The sequence below is a fragment of the Pagrus major genome, chromosome 7 (assembly GCF_040436345.1).
Source record: "Pagrus major chromosome 7, Pma_NU_1.0".
NCBI lineage: Eukaryota > Metazoa > Chordata > Actinopteri > Spariformes > Sparidae > Pagrus > Pagrus major.
The window spans coordinates 17,603,933-17,630,257 of NC_133221.1; the positions used below are offsets into that span (position 1 = coordinate 17,603,933).

The following is a 26,325-nucleotide window of genomic DNA, read 5'->3' on the forward strand; positions in this document are numbered from 1 at the left end:
TTAGGTGGCCAGAAGGTCAGCCAGTCGTCTCTGACCTGGCGTTAATCACTCGCTAATTGAAGGGAAATGACTCTGATTTAGTTTCCTGCCATTCTCAGAGAGTGGCCCGGCTGCCAGATATGACCAGCACTCTGCTTACCAGAACACATCTCATTAAGCATGTTAACTGCATGTAAGCAGCTATGAGTCAGCCTCAGACAAATGCACAGTGGTGCACCAAAGGTTAGAGCACCATCAAAGATAAGTTGTTGTTGTTGTTGTTGCCAGATAAGCAAAATGAGGGCAGCCAGTCAGAGGGGAAATGGCAATTTGCAGCTTATTTATACTCAAATTTCCATCATTGATATTCAAATTAAGGTTTTGCATGGACTTTGGTAGTGCGCAGACCACATTGTTAATGTTAAGGATGACGTTTGCTAGTTTACTGCCTTCACTTCCAAGGCGCCTCCCCTCCTAAAATAGAAACGACCCTTTGCCGTCCTTTAGCCTGTATTACAATGCACCGTGTGGGAATTACATCATACCATGATTTGCATCTTTTTAACGCGGCGTAATGAGGTAGCCATGAAAATGTCACCCACAGGAGATTGAGATTTTTTCTTATCTACAGATGAATAAACTGTTTATTTCAGAGGGTGCCCCTGTATCGCGCTGCAGTTATTGCCTCCTGCTATATTACACCTCTCTCAGCGGCTCAACATTATTACTTCCCCAAACGATAACCTTCAGTAGTTGACCACATTGCATGATCTGCAATATGACAGGGCTGAATTTCATGCAGTGGCTCGTCTCCTGTAAAATGTCACAAGGTGCCCACTGCTGTGCCACTGAGGGGAGGTGAGGGAGAAGCTGAAAGAGGAGGGGTCTGCAGATGCAGTGTGGTAAAGAGATAGTGACCACATATAGTTGGAAGCTCAGAGGTAATAAAGACTATGACCTTTACAGTAGATGGGCTGTCAGTCCTGGTTTGGGTCTGGACTCATGCGGTCCCGGCGTGTGTGTCGGTGACCAAAGGCCAGCCTACGTGCACCCATCTGAGCCAGACTTTTTTTCCACTTCTCCCTAAAAAACGCACACAGACACACAATTATATCAGCACTTGCAGGACAATGTGAAGCTACGCGGGGATCAGCTCCTCACTCATTTCGTTTTCTGCAGCTCTCCTCCCCGACACCTCGTCCTCACAGGAGGCGCAGAGGCAGCAGCCTAATCAGGAGGTGATGACAAACCTGACGGATTCACAACAGCACATAACACCCTCCCCAACCCGTCTCACTGCTGTCAAAACGAGGGCTGCTCCTGTCCACCTTGATATGTCAAGCTACTCCTCTCTATACATTTGGTGAACAGGCTTCAAAACAACATTTTGCAGCAAGAGATTCTGAGAAGAAGAAAGAGAAATGTGAGGAAGAAAAGCACAAAATTATGCCAGCTGTATGAGTCTGATTAGCAAGTTTCCACTGGGATACTTTATATTTGGAACATCTATCATGAATAAACCACACTGAATTAATGTGGAGAAACAATGACAAGCTGTCAGCGTGGTGCTCACACCCTGCAAATAGCAACACTGCTAACTGGTTCCTGCTGCAAATGAAGCCAGTGTACACTAATTATGAATACTCATCAAGCCTCACCTCTATGCTCGTGATTCTTTGCAGGATCAGGGAACAGGGAAGGTGTAGACATGGAGGATGAATTCTGCAAAGAAAGGGTTAAGCACCATCATCAATTTTCTCCAGTATAAACAGCTCTCTAGCTAATTAGAAACATTAAACCAATTACTCTAATGAACTGATTTTGTCCCCGTGCCCGTTTGGGCTCTGTGCAAAAGAAGCCTTTTATCATTTTGCAATGTGAGCGTGGCTGTAATATTGTGATTTATTCCAGAGACACTGAGGACGGCAGCGGTGAAATGTATTAGGCTGAGAGCTTTCTGGGCTCATACACAAAGTAGTCATTATTAATGAACTCCACCGGCCTTCATTTCCTCCTCAGCTCCACCATCACTGATGAGGAGGGATCACTGTTATCGGCGCACTTTGTTGACTGTCAACAAGTTTTAAATTCCCTTGTAGTCGTCACGCAGTCTCGTAGGTATCGGCCTGTCTTTTAAGCAATTGGCCATTGATGTTTCACAGTGTAGTGTGAAAAAAAGCTCAGTTACCGTGGTATGAAAAATTCTGACTTTGTCACACTGTTACTCACATGCAGGCTACAGACATCAGTGGCGCCAAAACACACAAATCATTTCAATTCCCACAACAGTCACCCCAAAATTGTTCCCAGAGCATGAAATGGAAGACATCACTGAGTGACTTTGCTGGAAGCCAGAATGCACTGACATGGAGAAAGCGTGACAGGGAACATCCTGTTCACTTGGTGTAGTCTAATGATCCCCACCCAGTGGAGGGGCTGGCACGGTGCACTTTGCTACAGCTCAATTTCCACAGCACTACTGATATCTCCATCTCTGACTGACAGTCACAGGAAGCCAAAGTTGCAATGTAATTTCTTCAACAGGACATCTACAATCCCTTGAGTGGCAGAGAGGTTAACCCATTTGTGAGGAAATGTATTGTGAAATCTTTTTTCCCTGCATGAGTTAATTATTTTTCTTCTTTAATTGCAAATCAAAGCCCCCACACAGCAACAGATGCTTACACAGAACATGTAAATCAAGCGTGGAAAACAGAAAATTGCATCTGTGCTTCATACGCGAAGGGGCGGGTTGAGGGGGCAAAAACCTGGCTGGCCAATGTGCTGTGAAACCAGGGCTTACTGTGAGGTCTAAAATCCCTGCATGACAGCGCTGTAATTTCATTTATCATGCCTCAGCACACACCAAATCAGACATGGACGCTCCCTATTCTGCAACCTGTGTGAAGGTTTTCCGTGGGGGTGGGGGAGGGTTACAGAAGCAGCAGGGGAACACTGGCAGTGGTGGTGGGGGTTCGATTTCTACTGTTGTAGTGGTCCCTCATGTGGAACAAATTCTGCATGCAAGAGCAGGTAGAAGAAGACGGATACACAGGGGAGGATGGAGAGGAAAAGAGGGGACGACAGGTGAAAAAGTGTGGACATGCGAGGGCTTAAGTATAGCGGCAAAGGGCCAAAGAGGGGAAGAAACCCAGAGAGGCAGAACAAACAAATGTATGGGTGAGGTGGCTACACAGAGCACATTAACTTATTAGTCTTTAATCTCTGCTGACATTTTTCTCGATGAAAACAAGGAGTGCAACAGTGTGTGGGCAGGTTTCTGTTTAACTGCAGTGAAAATGGAGCGGTTCCCAGTAAAGTTTGGATTTAAATCTATTTCCAAGAAGCACGTGAACTGTTTGCAGGTAGTGGGTTGTGATTATCTAAGAGTGCACGCTGCTTCTTTATTTTCATTTCTAACGTTTTTCTTCATCCACAGTATGTAGTTGACCTTTCAACCACAGATGGTGTTGTTCAGGCAAAAGACCATGTAGAGGTGAACTCTACATGGTCAGTACAGTTTTTTGTGTGAAAAAGAAAAATCTGATATTTTTGCCATTCTTACGGAAGCTAAAGTACGGAAGCCCTAAAGGGCCATGCATTCATACATTTTATTTCCTCTGTTTTCCCGTGATAACGAGTTAATTTCATTTGTTTTCTCGAGATCTCGAGTTATTATCTCGAAATAACAACTGCTGTTTTCCCGAGATAACGGGATAATTTTCTGGTTATAGCTGACCAGCTATGTAGTTAATGACGAGATCTCGAATTAATTATATTGTTATCTCGGGAAAACAAAGTTTCGTTATCTCGAGATCTCGAAAAAATTATCTCGTTATCTCGGGAAAATGGCAGTTGTTATTTCGAGATAATAACTCGAGATCTCGAAACACATATGAAATTAACTCGTTATCACGGGAAAACGGAGGAAATAAAATGTATGAATGCATGGCCCTTTAGGGCTTCCGTACTAAAGGGCCATGCATTCATACACTTTATTTCCTCCGTGTTTTCTCGAGATCTTGAGTTATTATCTCGAAATAACAACTGCCGTTTTCCCGAAATAACGATATAATTAATTCGAGATCTCGAGATAATGACAGTGATATGATAGGCCTGAGACTATGGAGACGCCCGGGACCTCGTAGCTGGTCAGCTATGTAGTTAACGACGACATCAGGCTCACTTAGATTGCGCCGCCAAGATAGCTGAAGCCTTGCTAACGTCTTTTTAAATTACGCACATTAATGTGTATACTATCTATAATAGCAAGGCATAATGCTATTTCAACGATATAATTAATTTGAGATCTTGAGAAAACAAAATGATAGTGTAGTATATTAAATCATTGCAGGAAACATCATTCAGTGAAGCAATGTCAGAGGAGCAGGAGCATATCGATCACCACGTCACATATCTTTTCAATCAAGGCCTGACACAGGCTGAAATAGCATTATCTCGAGATCTCAAATTAATTATATCATTATCTCGGGAAAACAAAGTTTCGTTATCTCAAGATCTCGAGAAAATGATCCCGTTATCTCGGGAAAACAGCAGTTGTTATTTCGAGATAATAACTCGAGATCTCAAGAAAACAAATGAAATTAACTCGTTATCACGGGAAAACGGAGGAAATAAAGTGTATGAATGCATGGCCCTTCAGGGCTTCCGTATATATTTAAACATTTGCAATGTTTTGTATATAGTAAAATGTGTTATTTCTTTTATTTTCATCTCTATATCTTAGTACTATTTTCTTTTTTCTTTCAGTATTACCAGCTATAATTAAAAGCTAAACTGTGGAGGGCCTGAAGTCCACTTAATATAGGTATAATGTGTTTACTGTGCTAAGTGCAGATTTAAGCATCACCAAAGTAAAGTGGGTTGCATCACACACTCTCTCTTATGTAACTGGAGAGATGTGGCTAAATGTTTACACCTCCTACCATTAACAGACAGGCGTTACTGTTACATAAGTTAGCAACTGACAAAGCTAACATTAGCTAGCTTGTAAATCTCCCCCCCTTAGATTGAGGAGTAGCCTACAAGGTAAAATGGAAACTAATATAAAAGTGACCTGTTACTTCACAAAATTCTGGTTAATGATGTAAAGTTGGAGGATTTTTATGTTACATTCTTCAAGAATAACACAATATACCTCACCTTGCAAGATGTCACCATAAATGGCTAGCTAGTTAGCAGCAGTATTGGAAATGTCCCCGTTATCTAAACTGCATGAATTCTACAAACTCTGAAACAAGTATGTAGCCTACATATAAATAAAATAAAATCATTACATTACAGTTTGCAATTGGCATCACGATAAGTAAATCTCATTTTAACTCTTCTGGAAGTTACACTCTGGTTACTTTACCAACCTGCTGTGCCAGATGTTCAGGAGTCCAGCTGCCTTGCAAGGGAACTACTTTACCTTCTGTTAACTTCCTTTTGTTTGGACATGGCTTCAGATGTTTCCTTGCAACCTTTTTACACATTATAACTATTACTAGTGAAGATATTTTTTTTATATATATAAATCTTTAATGGTGCAACCCAAATTAGTAACTCATTAAGTTAGTAAGAACCAATTAAGGACTTTAACAATTCACACAAACTTAGTAATGGGTTTACAAAGAGTCTATGAATCCATCCAGACTTCAAATTTGGAAACGAAGGCAAGTCACAGCATCATCTTTGATCTTCTTCTGGTCAAAACTGAGACGATTAATGGCCCTTTTTTACAGTAGACTTTAAAACTTGTCATAAAGGGAAAGCACAGGTGAAACACATTCAGTTGTTCGATTAAATCTTCCATCATCATCATGTACCTAAATGGAATGCATTTGTTTTTGATGTTATCAAATACACCTGTAGTCTTCCATCCGACATGTCAAAATGTCTACTGTAAAATCTATTTCCATATACGATGCTTTACATGAACAGGAGAAGACGAAATCTGAGACATCACCCTCATCTGTCAAAACACACTTTGTGGCCCACACCATGATAAGAAAATTCAATCAGTGTGCTCTGTCATCTTCAGATAAGTCAATAATGAAAAGGCAGGGGGACACTGTGTGACATAATCGAGGGTACAGACATTATTTGAGACTGAAGGGCATACTATACCAAAGTCAGCCTGGGAAATGACAGCGCTGCTTGCAATGAGCTCCTGTTATGCTGTCAAATTACTGTTTTAAACTAAAGGCTTCAGGCAGTGCATGAGAAACACGCTCCAGGATGGCATCAGTCATTACACATCATGTTATTGTACTTAAATGATTTTGTCATGAGGGACAGTTTGTCTCATTCATCGCTGAGATCATTGTGAGCATAAACTACGGGCGGATTTCACTTGTCACAGAACTCAATTTAGGAACTGACAATCAGAATACTGCATAAAGAAAATAGTTTGTTTTGAGAATTGTCCGTTAATTGACAAGTATTTCCGTGTGATTACATACAGAATTGACACATTCAATTTTGGTGAGATGAACTGACTGCATGTCATGGTTAAAACACTGTTAAAAGAGACAATAGACGCAATTTTATGCATTTATTCATGTAGTTATTCCACTCTGATTCAAAGGCTCAAGGCTGGGTCAGCGATTTAATAGCCAAAAATACTCTAGAATTTATGGTTATTGTTTTTTTTTATCTCCTTCAGGTTTTCTCTTCATTTTTTGTACCATCCTTCCTTAAAAATGCCACAAAACTTTGAAAAGTGCATTTTTGTGAATATCTCCAAAACTTCTCAAGTTGTTCATATACCCCCATAAAAATGTTCCCCGTCGTCAAGGCTTGTGAGGTCACAAATTTGCAACAAGAAACCACCAACATTTTTTCCCCAAAGGTTTTATAACCATCCTGTTCAAACAACATTCTCTTTTTTCTTTTTACACAGCCAGAGAACAAAAAAGATTAAACATAATAAACTCCCAAACCTTTTGTACAGAGAAATCAAACTAAATGAAGAAAACGTCTCTTATATTAGTCCATGTTTTATCCTCTGAATCCACTCTTGCATTTGCCATTAAATTGGGAAGGGAGACACAATTGTGTCAACATGAGGCTCTCTGTGTTGTACGCAATGTCAATCAGTCCGTTTCACTTGCTGGTTTTATCTGTTTTATATGGAATAGAAACCAGTAAGTCTAGGCCATTCAACAAGTAATCCAGTAATGTCTATGATAGTGTGTGCGTGTGTGCGTGCGTTCAAAGGTTATCAGTGTGAATGTGTCAGGAGTAGGCAAAACTAAATCAAGTGTTTGTATGCATGTCTGTGTGTGTGTGTTAAGAGTCTCAGTTTAAGCCAGTCCGAATCCCTCTGAGCATTCCTGAATGGCCAACAGCAGCATATGTCTCAGCTTCTCATAGCTCTCATAAGCCGGGAGGTCCAGCTGGTTAAAGCTGAGGGTGGGAGAAAGAGAAAGAACCTTAAAGTTAGTTTGTGCCTTCGGGATTGTTATATTATTATTTATGCCTTGTAATCTCGCTACGTCTTTACCAGGTATGAGCAGATGGCAGGCGGTCAGTGGAGCGATCATCACGGTGGATCTGGAACTTCTGGATACCGTTCATGCCCTCCAGAGCAGCGAAACCCTGGAGGGGAACCTTAGATGTGCCGGTGACAAACTGTAAGAATTTGGCCCGGTCGGCCTGGTCAAAGGACCGCAAGGCCCGCCAGAACCACTGGATCTAAAAAGACAAAAGTAGTTGAGTTATAAACATGATCTAATATAATTTTATGTGACTTTTTAAACTCCTGGGTTATGTCTCTTAACATACCCATATCAGTCCTCTCTAACATATGTAGAAGTGGGTAGACACTAACAATAATGTTGCATGTGTGTTTACTCATCCATACCTGGATGGAGCTGGACTGGTATTTGTGATATTCAGTGTTGGCCTTCAGGTCATCGATGTCGATAGTGGGCAGGCCAGAGATGAGCAGCTCCAGCTCCTGCTCAGTGAAGATGGAGATCAGCCTCTTGGGGATGATCTCATAGAAACCCTCAAGGAAGGCTGCAAGCTGCTTGCGGATCGCACCTAAAAAACAAATAAAAGTATTCACTCGGGGATCGTTCTGTGGCAGTGAGAATATTCTTTATTTGGCATGCGACCAATGTTATTCTACCAATTAAGTCGGTGGCTTTTAATTTTTTTTTTCCAATTAAGCAGCTGAAAACTCAAGCTTCGCTGAATAATTTATTCGAGCAGCAGCTGGAGGTACTGCTTGTGATAAATCAGCCATCTTCCAGAAAGCAACACCTTTGGCTCTCTGCTGCATGTTGATCAGCTCTAAATTTAGGAGCGCTGCCACCTAGTGCATCACTGAGAATAATACTTTTCATAAACTATACAACCTGAACATTTGGAGATATAGATCATTTGCAGGCACAACTTGATTTATCAGTCACACTGAGTATTATTACAGCAGAATTACAAAGAGAAATTAAATATGCAGTGAAGTAACCATAATCTCACCCGTCATCTTCATCTGGCATACCAGGTGCACATATTCTTTTTTGTTTTCCTCCGTGACTAGGATATTGGCTCCATTTGGCTTGAGGTCTCTCACTTCACAAACCCCAAACTCCTGGACCTACAAACACAAGAGCACATGAAGTCTTTCACTGGAGCTCCGTCTCGCAGAGTTTCAGCTTCATACTGTACTGTGAGTCACAGATGGTATCCATTAACAGCTTTTTAAGGCCATCAGATTCCAAATTACACTTCTGCAGCACTTATTTTACGAGCACATAAAGCATCTGGGATTCAAACCCTTGAGGGCTAATCCTAATTTCAATGGTTAAGGAGAGGATACAGCAGGAGAATCAATTTTCCACTTGAAGCTAATTGAAACATTTAGAGAACAGACACAAACCTCCGTGCTGAATGTCAGCTCATAACCCAGAGTGGACACATCGTTCTCCAACAAGTACACCAAGCCCTGGAAGAATGGGTAGTCCTCGCTCTCCATGTCAGTGTACCTTATAATACCACAGAGAGACATCCACATTATTACCACATCCAAGAAACAGACCGCAAAATATGGCTACCCAGCCCCCTTGTTGGCAAAAACATTTAGTGCAGCACTCAATAAGCCATGGTTTGTTGGGATAATTAGTGTAGTTGGAACAGTCTTGGAAAATTAGCGTACTTGGCTTTAACTGCCAGAAGCTCAAATACCTGACACTCTTGCCCAGGATGTGCTTGTAGAAGCTGCGGGTGAAGTAGCACTCCAATAACCGGTTATCATAGACGGCCTTGGCCACCACGCGACCCACAAACTTGAAGTAGCTGAGGTGGTTGGGGTTGCAGTGGGATGAGGGGTTGATGGTATAGGTGACACGGTCGCCTGGCGAAGTGCGGAACAGGGCGTACATGGGGTTGAACATCTCTCGGGAGATGATCATGTACCATTCCCTCAGCAGGCCACCAGCGTCCTGGCCCTCCTCCCCTTCAAACACAATGTACCTGTAATGGAAAGGGAGAAGAGTATTAGGCTGAGTGGTTCTGAATTGAGAGGACACACAGCTGGATGGAGGGGCAATGGAGCCTTACAGTCTATTCTTCATGTCCTCTGGGCTCTTGCGATGCAACTCCCTGTAGGAGTCCTCGAAAACGTGATCTCTCCTCACATGCACGGCCATGTCCTCCTTCCTCAGGCCTTCATCCAGCCGCTCTAACTCCTGGCGGAAGTACCTGCAGAAAGAAAGAAAAATACATCAGTGATTTAAAAAAATAACAATAACTCTGTATTTGACTGTGTAAGACAAAAGTGTAAAATAATCCTGCTTACTTCCTCTTGACGTCAAAGTCCAGGATGCGTATGTAGTCTACCAGGACTGCAAAAGGCCCATCAGCCAAGTGAGTGGTGGACTGGCGCAGGATCTGGTTAAGCACTGTGCGGTGAGTTTCTAAAACGAGGAAAAACAAGTCCTGTTAGGCATTACCCTTCACATGAGTATTAAGCTGTATCGCTCTACTTATATCTTTCAGCCTCACCGGCAAAGCGGAGGAACTTCTGGGTGTCTGGTGGCAGGTTTGAAGAGATGTGCATGGAGGATGGTTCCCTGGAAAAGAACGGGTCTAGGGATGAGGGTGTGGCAGGTGTAAGGGGTGCTGGCGACAGTGGTGGAGGCTCGTCTTTGATGTGAGAAAGCTGGCTCTCCCGGGTGTCCCTCACAGGTGGTTTGCTCTCTCGCTCGGTGGCATGGACGAGGAAGAAGGCCTCCACAGCAGGCTGGAGAACTGGGGAAGGAAATCATTATTAGGGGGACATATCTAATATAAATAACATACAAAAAAGATTTCTTATGAAGGATTCCATGTACCCAGTACGGCATGTTGGTCATGGGACTCCTCCAGCTCTTTCAGGCACTCCCCAAGCATGTCCCACAGTTCGTCCAGCAGCAGCTGCTCACTGAGCAGTGGGAGGTCTGGAAGTCTCTCCTCACTTTCTGATTGGCCGTTTCCTTCTTCATCTAAAAAGGAAAAAATTCCACTTTGTTCAGAACCATTACATCATTCATCATAAATATCTGCTAATAGACTGAAACCATTATTTGGCTGCTAAAGAACTGCTCCAGAGGTGACGAACAAGCCCAAATGTGTTTATCAATGTTAAAATTGCTTGGTTTATTACAGCAGCTCCTTGCTTTTTTTTGTGTTTTTTAAATGCAATTTATTCCAATCATGATAAAGTATATAAGTGATCAAAAGCATACAAGCCTTTTTTACTAACAGGTGGGCATTCTTGTTCAGATTGTTCTGTTAGTAATTGTTAGCCCCAACATGTTTCCTTTCATATAATAAGTTTGTGCACCTAAAATTTAAAATAAATAAGACACTGAAATGACAAAAAGCATACAGCTGTTCTTAAAATGCATAATGTCACAATGTCAATTTCATTGACGCATTCCTCATCAAGTCTGTACCATGTAACCAATTAAATATGTCATTTCTAATTGATTAAGTTCCTTATGCAACTGCTGGACTAAATAAATTAAAAGCAATTTGTCGTAATAATGAAGACTTATAAACAGAGAATGGTAGACATATTGGGGTCATTTACTAATCAAACAAACAAAAACACAACATATCAGCAGGTGTTTTATATTCTCATTAGGGCTTCAGTTCAGTTCAGTTCAGTTCATTTTCTTGACCGCTTTATCCGTGAGGGTTGCGGAGATGTTGCCGCTTTCTCCCCCCCTTTCAGGGGGTTGCGGGGGTTACTGGGGCCAAATCCAGTTTTCTTATGGGCGGAGGCCAGGGTATGTCCCTGGACGAGTCACCAGCTCATCGCAGGGCCCTCTGACGGCAGAGGCTGCCACACAAGGTGCCAACTGCGCGTCAGGAGCAATTTCGGGGTTCAGTATCTTGCTCAAGGATACTTCGGCATCATTAGGGCTTTTCACAGTGAATATTTTTATCCCAGGACCATCCTTAACCCAGGGCTGCCTGAATAATTAGCCCCTTTTCACACACAGATTGTTAACCCAGGGTTAAGCTAGGCTCGGTGCTATATGATTCACACTACACTTCTACTAGCCCTGGGTTACGCAATAAAATTGTTTTGAAGCTAATGTGAACATTCTACAATGTTGTGTTACTACTCTGTTTACCTTAGCCCCATTTTACACTGGCACCGCTTAACCGCTTGATTTTCTGGGGATACCCACACAAAGTCGGGAACACTTACCCAGTGGTGCAGGGTCCTGCTCTAGCGGAGATGGCTGGTCCACGTCCATTGGAGAGTCATCTCTCTGGGCTGCCTGGGTTTCTGACATGGACTGCACTTCAGACTACAGGAAACAAACCAGGAAGGACCAGAGAGGCAGAGACAGAGGTTCAACAACATGGAACAATTAATTATTAACTTTTTTTTTGTTCATGGTAACCATCTTGACTGATACTGCCATGCATAATGACATTCCCATGATCCACTGTGAGAGGAGAGGGACTGGAACAGAGTATGGAAGGAGGGAGGGCCAAAGCATGAAGCCATGTCAGCCAGCAAACAGACAACATCAGTGGAACAGATCAAACAGTTTGGAGCAGGCAGCACACTTATATTCAGACCACTTCAACAGTAGAACATGTCAATGCAAACTCATTGAAAGAGAACACAGTGGGTCACTGGCATATCTGTCTTTGTGATGGGGCTGTCCATATTCATCATGGCAGCAGTTGTCACTAAGCATAAACCACTTGAGGTAGCAGGCTGATGGTGACTGTACACTCAATTATGTAATTTACAGATGCAATGCAATACACCATAAGAAAGGTTACCCTATAATTTATAATTTGTGTTTTCCAAATGAGACAGATATGCATACAAGTAATGGGGTTAGCTCATGATTTTACAAAATGCACAAAGCCAGTACAGGCAAAGCCAAATTAGACAAGAAGCATGACGGAATGTCGTAGCACTTATCTTGCTGACCACCATAGTAACTTTGAAATAATTATACTGTGATGGTCATACTATGTGTTTAACAATGTGCTTTTTATCAGCTTCCAAATGGTCTCCTACTGCAAGTGTGTGCAGTGTGTAAGTAGAAGTATGCCTGCTATCAGTGCAGCCCATGCTAACCGTGGCAGCAGCAGCCGTGCCAGCAGGGGGAGCAGCACCAGTGGGGGCATGGGGGACAGCCACTGAAGATCCGGCGGCGACGGCGGCAGAGGCAGAAGAGGCAGTGGGTGGGGGTGCCTGTTGAAGCCGGCGTGCCCGCTGGCCCTCTCTCACCATCTGGATGATGGCGTCAGCTTCAGCCTCGAGCTGACGCACCGCAGCCTGGATGCTGCTGGCTGAGCCCAAACTGGTTGAGCCTGGCCGGTGAGAGGAGGAGACACCATATCACATGACACAACAGGATATTTTATACATCACGAATACTGTGTGTATGCAACATCATCTTACCTAATCGCCCTGTCTGTTTGGCTTTCTTGTTGGCGCGCCGAGTGTCCTCACGGAGCTGGATAATGACCTGCAGCACTCGCAGGAAAAACTTCTGCGTCGATGTCTTGGAGGTTAGCGAGCTCATACAGGGAAGCTGGAGTTCACGTCCGCCGAGTGTGCGCTTCTGTGCAGCCACAATCACGACACTCTCTGAACCGTCAAACCTGTGCCCCAACCAACAAAGACAAACAAGGTAAAGGAAATTGTAGCTGTAAGACATCCTTGCATTTCCTTGAATGCAAAAACAGATGTACCGTCATTACATGCTGTAGGCTAATCTAATTTAGAGATTAGATGCAACAGAACGACCATCTCTCTTGCATATGTATTGAAAACCTAATGCTGCCCAGAGTCATCACTAGCTAACCTGCTAGTCATCTTGCCCTTCAGCCTGGCTGAGATGGAGGAATCCTCAGGAGGGCCATCTGGAGAGTGTGAATCAGCTTGTGCCCGTCTCTGCTGCTCCAAGTTATATTCTCTAAGTTCGGCCAGTAACGTGCCTGAGAGAGAGCGTAAAAACGTTAAAAAATGTGCATAAAGGGGTAAATTGAATTTGCTTCAATAGGAGCATGACAACAGGCATCTGTAAAGTTGACCAGAACTGACCGATCTGTTTGCACAGAGTGTAACCGAGGTGTCTAGCTCCACTGAGCAGCAGTCTGAGCACAGTGTCTCTGGTGGCACCGTCTCCTCTGGATAACTGCAGCAGAATGTTAGCTGCATCTTCCAGACCTTCCTCTGAACATGAGTGAGATGTCAACACCTGTTAAGGAAAAGAGTTGTTAGAAAATAGAGGTCTTTGAGTGATGGATGTGACAATTCAAGCACACCATCAGTGACAACCATTTGATGGGAGCCCAGGTGGTGTCTGGAAGTAGATCAAAGGAAAAATACATGGTGGTGTGGCACACATCACCCACACACCTTTTATTACCGTTTACTGCTCATTTAAATATTGATTCACTGAAAACCCACATATTAAAAATGTTGAAAAATCGTTTTCAATAGAATTTTATCTGGATTATACTTCAGGTTCCCACACAAAGTAATTTTTTATTTTTCCTGCCTTAGGACACTGCTAAATACAGCTAAATGTAATCAAGGTCCTCTTGTAGTGAAGACAGCTCAGCATTCTTCCAGTAACAGAACTTTAATGGAATATATGCGTTTATGTTTTGGTAGTAATGCTGTTGATCAACCAGAGCCCCATAAATAATATAACATTTAACGATTATACCGTGTTTGGGCTGCAGATAGCATTTTAGTATCCGACTTTCGCCCACGGTTATGACTTCTAGATAAGACAACTAATATTCTTAAATATCCAAAAAAATACTAAAAAATTCATGAAGTCACATACCAAAATTTAGCTCTGCTCTTTTCATCATCCAAACCTCCCTCCTGAGTGTGCCATCTGGCTTGCCTCAGATGATACTCAGAGGTTATCCAAACTATCCAAACTAGTATTTAAAGTTACACTTTTCCATGAACAGTTCTAGGTTCATGTTCAACAGTTCTTTTTAAACTTTTCCCCCATACCTCTACAGAGAGTTGAAGCTGTTTCTCCGTGAGTCCAGAGGAGGCCATCTTGTTGTCACTCTCTATAATGCTAGCAGTGGCCCTCAGTTTCCCTGTTTTACCAGGAAAAAAAGGTCATTATTTTTTATACTGAAATTGCCGTTAGATGCTGATAGATAGATGCTGGTACATTTATTTTTTGGAAATAATTAACACTACCTGTAGAGGTTGTTCCAGTGGACGTGGGTATAGAGATTGTTGTAGAGGATGTCTGGGAGGCTGCTAAACTTGTCCCTGAGGATGTTCCCTGGGCCGCAGCTCCTACAGAGGCCCCTGGGACTGCCACAGTGGGCTGGGTAGAGCCGGCTGACACCATGCCCTGTGTTGTGATTGGGGCTGTGGCTCCTGAGCTGGTTGCCACACTGGGGTTGGCAGCCTGTGGGGTGGGGTGTCCAGCAGGCACCTCGGTGGCCTTGTTGTCAGGCAGGGCGATGGATATGAGGGAGAGCAGGCGCAGCAGCTTTTCAGTGAGCAAGGAGCTCCGTCTGATGACTGGGTGGGACAGCATGTTCATCAGCTGGCCTAGAGGGGAGGTCTCCAGGCTGAACTGAGCCCCCTCAGCCTCTGCACTGCCCCCCAGAGGCACTGTCTTCATAGAGGCTTTGCCCTTGCGGCTGACATTCATGTTGTCCAGCTTGACCAGCAGGTCCCAAAAATCAGTGGAGATTCCCAGAGACTGGAGAGTAGCAGCAGCAGAGCCCAAGGAGTTCTGGGTGTTGGAGGCATTGGAGCTGGGGTTGCTCTGAGACTGCGACCCTGACCTGGAGCCAACAGTTCCACCCCCTCCTCCAGAGGTGACCGAACAAAGACGAGAGTCCAGTTCAGAAGCAGATGCTGACAGATCCTTACAGCGCTGCTGGGTGAAGTGGCTGGGGAACACCTGCAGGGACAGACAAACAAAAACAACTTTAGTGAGTTTTTATGTTTGTGTTGATGTTATGTTGATGATGTTTTATGTTGTTAAATGTTTACAGTAGGGCATCTACAATAGATGATGCAGCAGGTTTATAAAAAGATAGGTAGACTCATACCTTAGCTAGCTGGATAAGTGTGTCCAATACGTGTCGACAAACTACTGGAGCAGCTTGTGGGTGGATGTGGACAGTGGAACCTCCACCTCCAGCACATGTGACACCTGTAGCAGTGCCTGACACTCCTCCCAGTGTTCCAGATCCTGTAGATCCCCCAGCTGAGTGCCGGTCCGCATGCTTTCTACCTGATACTCGCTGAATCTGGAAAATGTTTGTCCGACAGCCCAAAGCTGCATCCATAGAAACAGAGAGCCAGGAAAGCTGACTGGAGCTGCGAGACTCCACCCTGTTCAGTAGCTCTAAGGAGGAAGATGAGGATGACGAAGAAGAGGAGGATGAAGAGGAGAGGGAGGAGGTAGCTGAGCCTTTCCCTCCACAGCTTCCCTGGATGCTCCTCTTGCCGCGAGAGTCTTCTAAACGCGAGGTCTCCACACACACCTCACTCTCGCTGCTGCGCTGGAGAATGGATAACAGGCTGCGAATGACCCATCCGCGCGTCTGAGAGTGGTAGCAGAGGTTCCTGAGCACACGGTGCAGACGACTGGTGTTGAGCTTTGGCTCATCCACAAACAACAGAACCAGCAGGCAGGACAAGGCCTCGTGGTCCAACAGCAATCGTCCACGCAGACGCAACAAGGAGTCCACACTGGAGCTGGATGGTCTGTAGAAACAAAGAATAACATAAATTTAGTTTGTCATCCGTCATGTGCAATATGATTTGATGAAGAAATGTTCAATAACAAAGTCAAGCAAGTCCCCCTAACCTGTCATAATCACTTCTTGTCATTAAACAAAAATATAAGGAATTACATTTTCAAAACCTACAATTAAATCAAAGTCTCCCCTCACCTGTGGTTTGTTCCTCCCCCCATCTGAAATGTGCCTCCTCTCTGCACAGCCAGTCGGGTGTACTGGACGCCACGATTGCTCCCTAACCGACTTGTGAAGGCTGGTGAGCGCAAGATGGCTGAAAGGGCTGAAGATGAGCTATGACCAAACAACCTCTCATGCATCAGTTGTCTCTGCCGTGCCTCTTGCTCTCTACGCAAAGCGGCTGCTTCAGCAGCAATGTCCGGAGGCATGACAGCCAACACGCTGTCCTCCATGTCCTCCAGGACGCTACGCCGGAGCTCTGAGGGCAGCGTCTGGATGAAGGTGACTGGATCCAGAGGAGTATCTCCTTGTGGGGGCTGTTGGGCTAGCTCCCGGCGCTGCTGCTCTGCTCGCTGCTGGGCAAGAACCTGAGACAACCAATGGCATACTTAGTTAAATGAACGGATTATCTATGACTCCTTTACTTATTTGCTTGGAAATCATATAGTCCTTTTTGTCCCAGTTAACAGGTCTTTAAAAGGTAAACATTTAGTGACGAGTCTCTCACCTCCTCCTGGATGGCAGGTGGCAAAGCCGCCAGGAACTCAGGGCTGACCTCTGTAACCCCTGGTCCTCCCAGTACCGGTGCAGTAGTGGAAGGCAGGCTGGTAGCAACAGGAGGACGGGAGGGTGGTCTGATGCCAAGCTGGTTTTGCAGCACCTCTCGGCGGATGTCCTCAGGAAGAGCTGCCAGGAAAGAGGGATCCACACCCTCTGGCAGACTAATGCCTGCCAGGAGAAAATTATCAGAAAAAATTAATGGCATAATATTTTATAAAAATGTTTTTTTAAAAAGGCAGAAAAGATAAGGTAGCAATAATTTTACCTGCAAGTGGGTCCTCATCCTCATTGCTGGTGGATGGGAGGGGCTCTTCCTGGATGGCCTGAGACTGGCTGTCAGCACTATCACTCCTGGGCATTGTTTCCCCCGGTGATGAGACAGAAGTAGAGCTGTTGACATTAAAAAAACAGAAAAGGAAAAAAAAATGGTCACACAACAGCAAATGTGTGTGGATATAATTGGCTGATTCACAGCGTCAAACCGACAGGATGGGGATTGTGTTTGGAAAACGAGGTCAGAATTTTGCTTTGGCCAGCAGCTGGTTATGAGGACCAACTGTTTTTGAAACCAGAAACCAATGCATTTCACAAAAACAACTTAAAAAGAGTTGGTACATAAACTGAACCTTAACTCAAATTCAGACGAAGCCAGCAGAAATGTTGGCTTTCAACCCTCTTTTTTAAAATCTGTCTGTATTGGACTGAAACAGAAGTTACATACACTGGCAAAGGAAACGGGGAGGGCATTTTGCACAACCTCCTACTATTTAAATTTATGGTTATCAGGCACGGGGATAACAGGGAACATGATACTACTTTCAAACATCAATTTGTTCAGGGATGATGCTGTGAGCTACTCACCCAGTCTCTGCATCTGTCTGCCTATCGGTCAGCCCACTCTCCCCACTGCCAGACAGCTCCTGAGACAGCTGGGCAGTTTGAGCAGGGTTAGTAGCAGCTTCTTCCTGAGTGGCAGAGGCAGGGCTGCTGGTATCCATGGGTGACCCTTCCAGCTGTGACACACCAACCGCTGCAGGCTCCGAGGTCTCCACAATGTCTGGACTAAGAGAGGCTGGTTGAAAAAACAGTGGGGATTACGGTTAGGAAATCATGCCAAACAATGCAATGTTGCAAAAATCCCTTGGGTAATTGATTTGTATTTCATAGTATTGACAAAGTTTTATGACAGTACTAACTACAAGCACAGTCAACAACATCATTTACATTACAGATGTGTGTCCTTACTGTTGGCCAGTCTATATAAAGAGAGTTTTCAAAGTTAGTCTACCTTCCCTGCCTTCATCCAACGCTCCTCCTCCTCCACCACCCCCACCGACTCTCTCACCGATTGTGGGTGCTGGGGACATTTCCATCTGAGATGCCTCCGCTTCACTGTTTGGTCTTTCAGCTGCCGACAAGGGTGGTAGGCCTGCCCCCGCCAGAGCAGCGAGTGAGCTTGCATGAGACTCGGCCAGGAGCAGGTCGGCAATTGGCTGGTGGACCTGCTGACTGATCGCAGTTTCCAGAGAGACTAGGGCCTGTTCGTGAGGAGCAGGTGTGGTGGGAGTGACTTCTCCAGATGGGGGAGCAGTGAGGAAGCCCTCTGAGACCCTGGGTGGGTCCAGACATGACACAGTACCACCCTGAGCCTGTTCACCCTCTGCAACAGCGAGAAAGAAAAAAAACACATGTGAAGACAGAAACATAGTTTTTATACATTCTTTGCTGGGGAAAAAAAAAACACTTACTGCTCTTAATTTTTTCAGTGATTTAACAAAGAGGTTTTAAACAGGAAAATACTCATTCTGAACTACTACACAACTGTTACAAGTGACTGGCTGTCTTTCTCTATGCTTACCAACAGCTACAGATGCATACTGTTAAATTGTTTCCAAGTCCTTTAAAGGCATTAATGACTGATGTTCAGAAGAGGAGAGCTCAAAGCAACCACACAAACAGAACTGAACATGTGAATCAGTTATCGCTCGTTTTCTACATAGATGCCATGGGCCTCCGCTGAGGAAGGCAGTAAGTTGTATAGTTATCTCCTGAACGGGGTGCACAATCCTGATCCCCAACAACAACACAACTTACTACCTCACCACAGCAAAGCCAGCTGCAGAAATTACAATGAATGCAAGATGCACATGAAGCAACATTGTACTCCAGAGATATGATGTAAAAGCAATGTTCATTAAATATTTTCAGTCCGTTTCAAGTTAAGAGTAGATCTTCTTTGAGCAGATGAAGATGTCAAGCTGGTATAGCGTTGCCATAAGAAAGACAGTAGACTGTATAGTTATCTCCCAGATCTGGTGTGATCCTAAAACTATACAAACTACTACCTCATCCCACAGCACGCTCTGCTGGCTGCTCGTCTCTGGGTGCCCATCACTGAGATGTGTGGTAATCCCTGAAAATAATTTAACATTAAGACAGAAGGAGAAAGAAAATCTATACAAACGTCAGTACCTGCAGTGTTCTCTGCACCATTAACTGTCCCCAATCCAGAGCCCTGTTGACAAAAAACAGTTGACATTAGCAAACCTTTAATAAAAATTCCCAAGATCATGCACTTCAACAGTATGTTGGAAAATTCCCTCTCCTGCACAGCCTACAAACATGTATTATTTTCCCACCTGCAGGCTCTGTTCCCTGGCCTGTTCAGCTCCAGATGCCCTCCTCTCATTCTGCTTAGACTCCTCCTCCTCAGCCAGCTGACGCCTTCTCTTCTCTCTACGCTCTTCCAGTTCCTCATCTCGCAGACTCTCCAGATGCTGCAGGATAGGCACCTTCACCACTGAAAGCAGACAGAATTGTCAGAATTCATCCTTGGCGGTGGCGGCTGTAACTTCAAGGTATAACAAGTCACCACGCTCAATTAATGCCAATTTAGCTTAAAAGCATCATGAAAGTGTTTTCATGCTTCACGTTTTCTAAGAAAACTTGCTGGACCCCACGTCATTCAGTTACTTTACTGAAAAGTAGATCATCACACTGTCTGATTGACTTTTATGTTAAAATATCACGAATAAAGTCAATTGATATGTCTGCATTCTCAACTCGGAGATTACAGGGTTTCATTATTAATAAATGAGACTCCAAGCAAGATGTAATCATGGTCCATCAAAATGTTGTCCAACTACTGGAGTATTGTAGTGCCTACAGCTGGGTTAAATTAATATATACTTATAACTTCTTGGCGATCATATCCAAATTTTTAGTAATCCAATTTTTCAGACCTACCTGCCACACAGTCATGCATACTCTCAGCATCCAGCACTTTACACTCATCTGTCCATCTAGTTAAGGCAGTGGGAATGCTGGAGAGGGTGCCTAGAGAGACAGAAAGAACGAACACATTAGGAATTTAGGCCAATCCTCAACAAAAAGAACAATACATTAATGACAATCTCTAGTAATTCTCACCTGCTTGTCCCCCAGTACTGCTCTGCTCATGGAAAAAGTCATCCAACAACTCGTCATCAGAACGAGCGATGATGTGCACATCCTCATTTCCGACCAAAAGGCGCGCACGACCACGAGATTGCAGAGGCAAAGAGCTGGACAGCTGTAAAATGTCTGCTGCAGCACTGGGGCCCAGCAATCTAAATAAAAACATTACAGGAGACATTTTAATTAGCATCATCATTCAAAGAATGGTGGTGTAACAGATGTTGCAAAATTTTGTGTCGTTTAACACAGCCACCAAAAATAACATTCTTTCACCTTTGCAAGATCAGTGGAGGGTTGGGCTGGCGGTTGCCGGGGTAGTGGACGTGGATGGTGTGTCCACTGTTGGCAGTGAGCTGGCGCAGTGTTCGCTGGCTGCGACCCATGCCCTGCGCCAGGCGGCTGCTGGTGCCTGCTACACCGAGGGTGAGCGAACCGTGGTCAGCATGGCGCACCATCAGTGGGTGGGAGCTGGGGATATTGCCTGGGGAGGGAGGGATGTCAGCTGATGGAAAAACAACAGAAAACAGTGGGCAGACATTAGGGGGACAGCTCTGGCACAACCCCGAGTAACGTTTGTGCGTCGTATGTAGCTGGAGTCTTTGGAAGAATGGCTGAACGTGTTTTTGGAATGATTATGGATTTTGAATTTATTTTTTTCAGTACAAAGATTTTTTGAAACCAAGAAGTTAAATTCAATTAAACTGAGATAGCCATTCTTTTAATAATACAATAAATACAAATAATAAATTTGACCTGACTAAATGTTAGTAATAAATTAGCCTGCTTACCGTTGTTGGAGAACATGTTGTCAAACTCTATGATGAGGTCATCATCCCTGTCAAACCTTTCGAAACGGATGTGTGGTGCAGCATTGATGTCAGGGAAGTCCTCATCCAACTCCATCTCCGAACCTTCATCATCATCATCCTCATCTCCTTCTTCATCATCCTTGAGGAAAAGTTGCAGCCATGAGTTATAAGTATACAGAACAATTAACTTGTTTACTTGTCTTGTTGACTTGTTTACTGAGCCTCATTGCATTGATCCACACCTGATCCTCCTCCTCCTCTTCCTCCTCCTCCTCCTCTTCATCCTGGCTGTCTTCATCATCATTGCTGCCGCTAGAATCTTCCTCCTGTGTGTGCTCCTCATCCTCTGGTTCCAGGATGTTCATGGAATCTGATGGAAGAGAAAAACCACACAGTCCCTTACACGGAGATCTTAAAAACAGAGAAACATTCAGTAAAACCATCGCAAACACTGGGGTCATTTGCCATGATTGATACACTTAGTTCTGATGTGGCCATGTCTTACCTTCCCTGTTAGCCTGAAGAGTGGATGCCTGGCTAATATTGGAGGGGGCCTCATCCATCAACACATCCTCTTGTGATTCATCTTCACCACTGCGTCCCACTGTTTGAAAAAACAGACAACAAGTGATACACTCACTCTGGGTATCCTAGCCTGTTTGCAAAACCTGGATTACCCGCTCTCTGGTTTAAAGTACCATAAAAACCATAACATTAAAAGGAACTGTAATTCTAGGGTGCAGGTATCTCTTTGTATTGTAATTGTATTGTTTTTTCTTTGTATCCAGCGACTATCCATTGAGGTTTAGTGGTTGTGCGAACAACTACTCTATAATTTTCCTTGCCCGTTTACTCTCTACTCTCACTGTGCCCTCCCAAATAAATCAAGTGGCTTACCTATAATTGTGCTGTTGACAGTGCCAGCATCTCTCTCCAGCAGCTCATCAATCAGGTCCACCAACTCATTCTCTACCTACAAACACACAAAATACAAAAGCAATGTCAGCCATAAAGTGGAAAAACAGGCATTACTATTTTGAGCTCAAGCATCTACCTTTGGTAAGACCTACTTTCATATTTTAGCCATTAATTATAGAGGTAGTTACCTATGAGGTAAAGTGGTGAAATACTATTAGAGTATTGTGTGTAATACAAAATCAATGACCTGCATAGCCTGTGTGCTGAGCACCTCTGGCTGACCAGCAATGACCACCGTATCTCCCTCCGTCTCGCCATCCATCAGGTCGCTGTCTGTTCCCTGCACCCGGTGACTGCCCTCCACTGGCTCTGCCTCACCAGACTCTCCTGGAAAACATGCCACACATTAACAACAACATATTTGGAATCCCTTGATTGACAGTGTTTAAGTTTCTCATCTGACTCATGGATACCTTGGTCCTGAGTGTTGCTGTTGCTGTCCCTGGCAGTGCCCACAGTGTCATGTTCTGTCTTGTTCTTGCTGGAGCCTCCCTTGCCCCCAAAGAGACTGCTGGGCTGGTTCACAATGCGGGACAGAGTCTCCAAGGGCTTCAGGGCAGCATTCACTGTGTTGGCCATGTTGGGACTAAAGCAAATGATGAAAAGGAAGAATATGGAGTCAATATAGATTTTATTCAGCATTAATAATTTTTTCTTTTTACGCAAAGTCAACTCTGCTTCATGATACCGAAAAGCCTGGGTTAAAGGTTATAGGGCTGGTGCAACACGTCGACATAATCGATTATGTAAATACATCAATTTTCGTCAGCTGGATTCACATTGGATCCGGTGGTACAGCGAACACTGCAGCTTGGTACGGCAGTGTGGGAGTGTCACTCCATGGTCCGTGTGTGTGACGTGTTGGGAACCCTCGCTGATCAGTTTGCAGAAAGAAGAAGCTGCTATGTTGTTATCCTACTGGCAAGCTGATCCTACTAGTGATTGTTCGTCCTCATCGATGGATTAAAAGTAACAGTTAACAACCAGGATGAGGTAGATCATTACTGTGTTTTAAACTGGGGGACAAGACTGAACCGAAGTGAAAGTAAAACTTAAAGCTACACAGAGGAATGGCTGTTGTGTTCCCTCTGTAGTATTTATCCATGCTAAATAATATGCCCTTCTTATCACCAGCTTATGTGATTGGCCACTGCAACACTGGGCTGTGTTTCTCCAAAAGTTGAGTCAGCTTCAGTTGGCACTTGACACATGTAAATATAAATAAAACTCCACAGGATCTCTTTAACTGACTAACCAGATCACAGCTTGTGATGCAAGCCCCCTGTAATACCCTCTGTAAGCAAAATTAAATCAATATGGTGTAATCATATACCTGGACAAATCCAAGCTGTGAGGGACACGGGCCAAGTCATTGACCAGCCCTTTCTTAAGAAAGAGCCTGATGATATTGTTCATGCCATTGTGTTGGGTCTTGGCTGCTGCTGTGCTGTAGAAGCTGGATGTGGAGGGACATGATTCCATGATGGTGCTGATGATGCACATTACTGCTTGAAGCCTGTGAAATAGATGTAAGGACAAAGTAAGAATGGGAGTCAATCAAGTGTTACAGTACCAATAGAAGGTTGGTGTACTCATCTTTTTATGCTGCTTACCTGGCATGTTTTTCGGCACCTTCTGCCATTGCCAGTGCTCGACTCAAGGCAGCCTTCACCTCATTGACCAGGGCCACCTGGGCATCAGTGCCCGTGCCAGCAGCTGCCAGGCTGGCTAGGAACAGACGTGCCAAGGCTGGGGTGTCCTTGTCCTCCGAATTCTGAGTGTGGGGCAGCAAGTGGTCGAGCACAAAGGCTAGAACACTGCAATCCTGTAAGGATACAAGGAGGTTAAAACAGGTTTAAGAAATTATAGTTAAGTCATACAGAAAAAGAAGAGTGGCACACTGACAAGAATTTGTTTAACTACCCACCTCTTTAATAAGCTCAGACTGTCCCGCAGTGTAGCAGTAGGAGGCAATTAGTGTGGCGATGCCCACATAGGAGCGCACCAGTTCAGCCAGCAGTCTCAGGATGGTGGAGGTAGGCATTAGAGGCTTGCTTGCCTTTACCTTGGCTGCTTTACCCTCCTCTGAGCTCGTACTCTTCTCTCCCTCCTGTTCTTTCTTTTCCTCCCGCATCTCTTCTGGTGTGGAAGCTGAGGAAAATGGGATGACAAAATGAGATTACAAACAGTACAAACTGTCCCGCATAAATAAAATGAAAACTCAAATTAAGTCAAAGTTAGGTAGAATGTTTTTTAGCTTTATTGTGCTTAATTTGCATGGGAAAACATCTTAGAGCAATTAACCATAAACACCCAGAGAAATGTTACCAGAGTATCTGATATGTAAAGTTACTTTGCACAAATAGTCTCACCTTCTCCCTGTGGTGTGCCAGACTGGGAAGACTCGGCCACACCTCCATCAGCAGCAAACACCTGAGTCTGAGAGGAAGAGGCACAGCTCTATTATTGATTTAGAAATCACACATTTAATTTTTCAGCATTGGACAACTAGTCTTTGAGACTCACATTGATATGGAATGCAGACTGGGAGTCAAAGTCGCTGCCCTGCCGGGTGAGTCTGTACTGCTGGTAGACGTCATCACCAACATCTTGCAATATCTGGCACAGGTCTTGTCCGCCAGGCACCGCTGCTGCACGTTCTTCTGGACGCTCAGCTGTGCCACACACACAAATACAATTAGCTGAAATGCTCAAATCACTATTTCCATTAAAGTTACACATTAAGCATTCAAATGTTTGTCAGGATCTTATTAACATGTATTACGTTCTTCAGGAGCGTGATAGGCAGCCAAGGCATTGAGCATGTCGTAGATGACCTCCTTGATGGTGTCAGGGATAGAGGGTAAGGGGGACAGTTTCAGAGGAGTGGTCTTCACCAGCTGCACAGCATTTGGCCCCTTAATCCGTAGGTTCTCAAACTCGTCATCAGAGGCTGTAGAAAAAAAGATACGAGTATGAGTTTTTAAGAGTAATTCAAAAATAAAATGTAGAAATGCCATGATAGATAAATAAATGTGTCAAACCAATTTACAGTGCTTCGAACTTCAAATATAATCAAAAGTTACCACTCATACTCAAGCTCAAAAAGCTTGCACTCTCACCTGTGCCAGCCCCACGGGGTGCAGGCAGAGCAATGCGGACACAGTTGCTGGCGGTTTCAGCGAAGCACTCAGGGTTACGACAGGCGGCCGGCCCCAGGACACGAAGGATATAATTAATTTCTCTGGAACCGAGGCTGCCCGACACCACTCCTGAGGTGGTGCTACCTGCTCCACTGGTCACAGCTGACCTCACCACCTATGGAAACAGATTTTTTAGGAATTTGTTTATGTTCTCAAAACAACTAAGAAGCATTATGTAGAGTACTATATTTAGCAAACATTAATTGCTGAGACAACAGTATACTGGCGTTTTTCATTATGTCTACCGGCTTAGCTCTACTCAATTTGACTCAGCGCGGCTGTAAGGCATTTTAAACAGTTTGAAAATAGACCAACCTTTTCCATGGTGTGCCGCAGTGTGGCTGGATCTTCTATGATGTGTCTGAAGAGCAGAGTTACCAGTGGGGTGAAGCCATTGAAGCCAGAGCTCTGCGTCAGCCCCAGAATCATCCGTGTGCTCTTCAGCTCAGCAAACATCATAGCATAGTGGTGATTGCGTGTGAGGCGCAAACACAGACGCAATGTGGCATGGAGGGTGTCTGGGTCCACAGGAACGCTGATCATACTGACACAGGCACGAATAAGAACGGTGGTCATGTCCTCAGTCAGGCCTTGGACGACAATATCAGCGCCCTGAGTGTAGTCAGACTCCAGGGAAGATGAGGGGCCAGATGTGGTCTCCTTCAGCTGGCTGGAATCATCCTTCGAAGCACTCATCTCAACTGCTGCCCCCGAGTCCAGATCAGTATGGGTTTCCTCCACTTTGCTCCTGTCTCCCTCTTCTCTCTCGGAGTCAGTAATGCTACCAGTCTTGGCAGGCTTGGGCAAGCGAGGCACTCTCTGGACAGTTAACATCACTGGCCTCCTGTTACCAGTCTCCTCGTTTACCTGTCCAATATCAGTGGTGTTAA

General features: G+C 44.4%; 1 protein-coding gene across 5 annotated transcripts in view; it reads right to left on the minus strand.

The window, feature by feature from the left end:
• Positions 1-6,522: 6,522 nt before the first annotated feature.
• Positions 6,523-26,325, minus strand: part of huwe1 (HECT, UBA and WWE domain containing E3 ubiquitin protein ligase 1) — a 40,870-nt gene continuing 21,067 nt past the window's right edge. For 3 of the 5 annotated variants that reach the window (XM_073470029.1, XM_073470028.1, XM_073470026.1), the window contains 42 exons: positions 25,751-26,302; positions 25,355-25,550; positions 25,018-25,185; positions 24,759-24,907; positions 24,605-24,671; positions 24,160-24,383; positions 23,846-24,057; positions 23,566-23,748; positions 22,646-22,818; positions 22,420-22,559; positions 22,152-22,227; positions 21,760-21,858; positions 21,497-21,624; positions 21,234-21,393; positions 20,719-20,947; positions 20,419-20,597; positions 20,236-20,325; positions 19,629-19,789; positions 19,462-19,504; positions 18,278-18,649; positions 17,851-18,061; positions 17,255-17,379; positions 16,937-17,157; positions 16,405-16,796; positions 15,556-16,216; positions 14,684-15,404; positions 14,486-14,577; positions 13,553-13,709; positions 13,314-13,446; positions 12,908-13,110; positions 12,581-12,816; positions 11,687-11,789; positions 10,320-10,469; positions 9,991-10,236; positions 9,785-9,902; positions 9,547-9,687; positions 9,172-9,459; positions 8,867-8,972; positions 8,467-8,584; positions 7,847-8,028; positions 7,487-7,677; positions 6,523-7,389 (listed from right to left, as the gene is read on the minus strand). In XM_073470029.1, the coding sequence (XP_073326130.1) occupies positions 7,287-7,389; positions 7,487-7,677; positions 7,847-8,028; positions 8,467-8,584; positions 8,867-8,972; positions 9,172-9,459; positions 9,547-9,687; positions 9,785-9,902; positions 9,991-10,236; positions 10,320-10,469; positions 11,687-11,789; positions 12,581-12,816; positions 12,908-13,110; positions 13,314-13,446; positions 13,553-13,709; positions 14,486-14,577; positions 14,684-15,404; positions 15,556-16,216; positions 16,405-16,796; positions 16,937-17,157; positions 17,255-17,379; positions 17,851-18,061; positions 18,278-18,649; positions 19,462-19,504; positions 19,629-19,789; positions 20,236-20,325; positions 20,419-20,597; positions 20,719-20,947; positions 21,234-21,393; positions 21,497-21,624; positions 21,760-21,858; positions 22,152-22,227; positions 22,420-22,559; positions 22,646-22,818; positions 23,566-23,748; positions 23,846-24,057; positions 24,160-24,383; positions 24,605-24,671; positions 24,759-24,907; positions 25,018-25,185; positions 25,355-25,550; positions 25,751-26,302 (8,499 nt within the window). In that variant the 3' untranslated portion in view covers positions 6,523-7,286. The remainder of the gene's footprint in view (positions 7,390-7,486; positions 7,678-7,846; positions 8,029-8,466; positions 8,585-8,866; positions 8,973-9,171; positions 9,460-9,546; positions 9,688-9,784; positions 9,903-9,990; positions 10,237-10,319; positions 10,470-11,686; positions 11,790-12,580; positions 12,817-12,907; positions 13,111-13,313; positions 13,447-13,552; positions 13,710-14,485; positions 14,578-14,683; positions 15,405-15,555; positions 16,217-16,404; positions 16,797-16,936; positions 17,158-17,254; positions 17,380-17,850; positions 18,062-18,277; positions 18,650-19,461; positions 19,505-19,628; positions 19,790-20,235; positions 20,326-20,418; positions 20,598-20,718; positions 20,948-21,233; positions 21,394-21,496; positions 21,625-21,759; positions 21,859-22,151; positions 22,228-22,419; positions 22,560-22,645; positions 22,819-23,565; positions 23,749-23,845; positions 24,058-24,159; positions 24,384-24,604; positions 24,672-24,758; positions 24,908-25,017; positions 25,186-25,354; positions 25,551-25,750; positions 26,303-26,325) is intronic. The other 2 variants (XM_073470030.1, XM_073470027.1) reach the window with 1 other exon arrangement.